Consider the following 4,495-nt stretch of genomic DNA (forward strand, 5'->3'; position numbering starts at 1 on the left):
ACTTTTGTTTACAACAGTTGTCTGAACATCTTTAAAAATCGAAACAATGATTTTGCTGTCTCTTCTGAGCGAACAATTGGGCGATAGTAATTGTTTAGAACAGTGCCTGAAAATACCTTGTGTACAAAGTCAAGAGCCACTTACTCTCTTCCAAAAGTATACAGATGTTATTCTAGTATTCGAGGTGAACCATTAATGGATAGGAGCACAAATTTAATTGAAAAAAAATAGGTTTTGATGGTAGGATCTAAATAGTCTCTTACGTACTTATGACATACACACAGTCCAAAATCTGGTCATGTTGCTTTTCTTCTGGTTTAGGACTTTATGCCCAGAAAAACATAATTCCATAGATTCTTCATAAGAATTGGAAAAAATCACTGTTTTAGTCTTCATAAGAAATGGGTAAAAAAATAAAAAAATATATATATATTTTTATAGAAACACTGTATAATGGATGTCCGCATCTCTACATAGATGTCTACATCTCTGATAAATCATAACGATTCGGATAAACATACATCTAAATTACAAGCCTCTTTCGACTAAGCAGCCATGTACCAAAAAATCCAATGCTGTTATAATCTTCAATCCAATCCTGTTATAATCTTCAATCTTGTGCAGATTGGATTGTTTTTACAACAAATAGTCAAGACTGTGAATGCATTGGAGACATCGAGCTCAAAAACAATTGATATTTTAACTAATAGTTGTTGGGTAGGTCTGGTGTATTTTTATGTTTGAGTGCACACCAGAGGAAAGTGAAAAAATTATCAAAAAAACTAAGTTTGAATCAAAAAGCAGTGCCGTTAGAATTTCAACAATGTAGAATTCATTGAAAAGTCTTGAAATGATGATAAAGTACATGTAACCAATCCTAATCTGAACACAGAATAGTATACAGAACATTTTAAGATCCATGAAGGCAGGCCAGTCAGCAAATGATGCAGTGCCTTTGGATTACCCCAAAAAACTGGTTTTTGTACACAATACTGCATTCTTAAAAAAAATATAAATGAATCAAACTGTTAGACTTGTACACCCAATGCCCATGTACATGAATTCAGTACTCTACAGATCACTCTCTATAGATCATACTATTTTCTTATTGATCTTGCTGTCTCTCCACTCTCTACTGAGCTCCCATGCTCTCAAATCCTGAATTGTGGGTCACGGTGTTCTCTGCAACATACTTGAGCATATTACACCAGTAATCTCTGCCATCTTCTGAATAATTTTGCACATCTTGCCATGAAGAGGATGATGCTGATCCTGACGCTGGTTTTGACATTAGTGCTTCTTTCTGCTTGGAGTTTTCTGGGAAATCCAAGAGAAACTCAGGTGGGAATGCATATGAGCCATTGTTGTTAGTAGCAGTGGGAGAACTAGTAGTAGTACTGCTCATGTTCATGTTTAACATGGAGGAAGAGGAATTATCTGCAACCAAATCAGAGTCACTGAATATGTTTGGTGAGGATGTGGAGGATATAAGGGCTGGTACAGACTCTGAATCACTCTTACACATTCTATACAAGTTGTCCTCAGGCCACAGTAGTGGGTTAAGGTCCTGGCTTTTCATGGTGGGCAAAATTAAGGAAGAGTTCACCATATTGTCATAGGCCTCACTTGTGTTAAATTTCATCTCAGGGAGAAGGGTAGCCTGATCATGGGTTCCATCATTGGTAATAATACCTTGGTTTTCTAGCTTTATGTTGGAAGGTGTGCTAAGGCCATTCAGGGTTGATGTGGGTGATGAATACTGCACATTTTTCATGATTTGAGCTTGGGCTTGGAACTGTTCTATAACCTGAGAGATTTGGGCATTGTATTCTAATGAGCCCTGCTGATTCTCTGGGTTTTGAGCCCATGTCTGAGACATGATATAATTGTTAATAAGATTAGCATCTGGCCTAGACAAGGGATTCTCAAGGTGGGATCTCAAGAGTAGGTCTGGACTAATTGTGCCTCCTGCACTGTGATTGTATTGATCAGCCTGCTGCTGGATCAAAGCTGCATAAATCCTCATGTATTCTCTGGTCATGGCTTCCTGCAGCCTGGCGTTCTCCCACCTAGCAGTCATGTGGCTCAGAGAAGGTGCACCCAGAAAATGACTCATGTTGGAGAAATCAAAGAGATCCATCCTTGGCCTGTGAGTCACAGGGTCTATTCCCATCTGAAGAAGCCTCTTTTTCAAGTGGGTGTTCCAATAGTTCTTTATTTCATTGTCTGTCCTTCCAGGAAGGTGCCCAGCTATAGCAGACCATCTGCACAGACCAACACCATTAACAATTTAGCTAAAATGGCTTAAAATCTTCACAAGCAATGCTAAAACAAAACCAATCTATATTTGCACTAACAACCTGCAACATAGCTAAGGAATCTTAAAGCAATATAATCAAGAAACTCTTAGAAAACCAACTTTAGAACCAGACACCCATTGAGACAATCATCTGCACAAGAAGGTTAGTTTGACAAATTTCTTACTTGTTTCCCATGACTCCATGGAGTTGAATTATAGTTTGTTCTTCCTCGAATGAAAACTTCCCTCTTTTTATATCAGGTCGGAGGTAGTTTGTCCACCTTAATCTGCAACTCTTCCCACATCTCAGAAGTCCTGCAAAAATTGAAAACAATTCTCACATTATCATCCAACGTAAACATGTAACCACCAAATGCAACAATTCTTTTCCATTCCAAATTCTCCTTTCCTTAACAAAACCATGTCTTGAACACATATGATCCTTTTAAACTAAAGCTATTACACGCAATCTATAAGAGTTTAACTCAAATGCAGAAGATGATAAAAACACATTTTTCTTAACGTGGTCACCATATTATGTACAATGACATTAGGTAGGAATGTGTAGATAAAACCAGTTAAACAATACATTATGAATATGACCAGGACCACAGAGACAAAAAAACATGTTAAATATTACACAATGACATAAGCTATGACAACATACACTAAACCAGTTAAGCGATTTATGATGACATTGTACACTGCTCCACAAGCAATTTCCAAGGAAAAACCTTCTCAGGATGAGTTGTTTAAAGACAGTTTAACAGATAATCCGCAGGCACTACCTAATTCAACCTAACACATAAAGACACAGAAAAAACTGGACAACTGCATTCTAATGGCAACCTAACACTAAAGGGCTTAAATCAAGACAAGACAATCAAACTTGAACAATGACATTAAAACAAACTTGACAAATTATTTCACAAATCAAGACAATAAAGCTTGGACGATCAGATTAGAACAAAGTTGACAAATTATTTCACAAATCAAGACAATAAAGCTTGAATGATCACATTAGAACAAACTTGACAAATGATTTCATGAATCAAATCAATCAAGCTTGGACGATCACATTAGAACAAACTTGACAGATGATTTCATAAATCAAAACAATCAAGCTTGAACATTCACATTAGAACAAACTTGACAGATGATTTCATCAGTCAAGACAATCAAGCTTGAACGATGACATTAGAACAAGCTTCCATGAAGACAATATTCTGATAGATAAAGGCCCAAATCAAGTCAGGAAAGCTTCCATGGAGACAATTTACAGTGGCAATCTAATACAAAGACCAAAATCACCACAACCAAACCACAATCTAAGGGCTCAATCCTAGATACAGAAAGGCAATCTAAGGAGACAATTTGCAGTGACAAACTAGAACACAAACTCTTGATCATCAACACAATCTAAGAACCCAAGATCCCAGATTTGCACATTAATAGATAGATTCTTCTGCAACACCATGGTGGGCTAAAGCAACCATTCCATCCCCCTGGTTACCTGCATGTTTAGGAAGTGCACGCCAGCTTCCATGGCCATGGCGTTTAATGTAATCCATAAGCTTCTGATCTTCCTCAGGAGTCCATGGCCCTTTCTTAAGACCATCCTTATCACAACAAGGTGCACGACCCATCTTAACACACAGAGCAAGCAAAAAAACAACTAATCTCAGCCTCTCTGCAACACAACTCTTCTCTTTAATACTTCTCCAAAACACCCACAAAAAAAATGGGCCAAATTGGCAAATATATCAATCTTCAAAGGTCTGTCTATTCAAGGAGGCCCAATTGCCTACACTATACACACCCCTTCATACACTATACTAAGCAACAATAACTGATTGATTTTGTCACAGTAATTTGAAGGACAAGCTTCTCATAGGGCCGCAAACGTTCTATCAATAGAATAGATAGTGTACAGAGTTTGTGTATATATATCTTATGTGTATATATACTCAATGTGTATATTTCCCTCCAGGTCTCGTATATGTTGTGTGTATATAAAGGATAAACCATAGGGGCCGAAGTCAACTTTGGCTCGACCGTCCATAACTGTCTACGTCACGTGTTTGGCCAACTCGACTCATGCAACGTGTCCCCCCTTTGCTTTCACATTTAATGATTTTTCTTATAATTTCATACAACTAAAAACGAAAGCCTAAGAAAGATAAAAAAAAGCCACGA

The 4,495-nt window shown here is 37.4% G+C and overlaps 1 protein-coding gene across 1 annotated transcript; it reads right to left on the minus strand.

Annotated features, from left to right (window-relative positions):
• Positions 1–787: 787 nt before the first annotated feature.
• LOC131056466 (transcription factor MYB74) lies at positions 788–4,219 on the minus strand. The gene is made up of 3 exons (XM_057990803.2): positions 3,813–4,219; positions 2,485–2,614; positions 788–2,264 (listed from the first exon to the last, which is right to left on the minus strand). Exons 1-3 carry the CDS (start codon positions 3,943–3,945, stop codon positions 1,133–1,135), a joined length of 1,395 nt encoding a protein of 464 aa, XP_057846786.2. The 5' UTR covers positions 3,946–4,219; the 3' UTR covers positions 788–1,132.
• Between the last annotated feature and the right edge of the window lie 276 nt (positions 4,220–4,495).

Source organism: Cryptomeria japonica, chromosome 6 (genome assembly GCF_030272615.1).
Source record: "Cryptomeria japonica chromosome 6, Sugi_1.0, whole genome shotgun sequence".
Taxonomy (NCBI): domain Eukaryota; kingdom Viridiplantae; phylum Streptophyta; class Pinopsida; order Cupressales; family Cupressaceae; genus Cryptomeria; species Cryptomeria japonica.

Coding starts and splice junctions, on each gene's coding strand:
- LOC131056466 (XM_057990803.2), bottom strand. CDS start 3,945: ATGGGTCGTGCACCTTGTTGTGATAAGGATGGTCTTAAGAAAGGGCCA. Junction 2,615..3,812: donor TGCACTTCCTAAACATGCAG/GTAACCAGGGGG, acceptor CAATTTTTGCAG/GACTTCTGAGATGTGGGAAG. Junction 2,265..2,484: donor CATGGAGTCATGGGAAACAA/GTAAGAAATTTG, acceptor TGGTCTGTGCAG/ATGGTCTGCTATAGCTGGGC.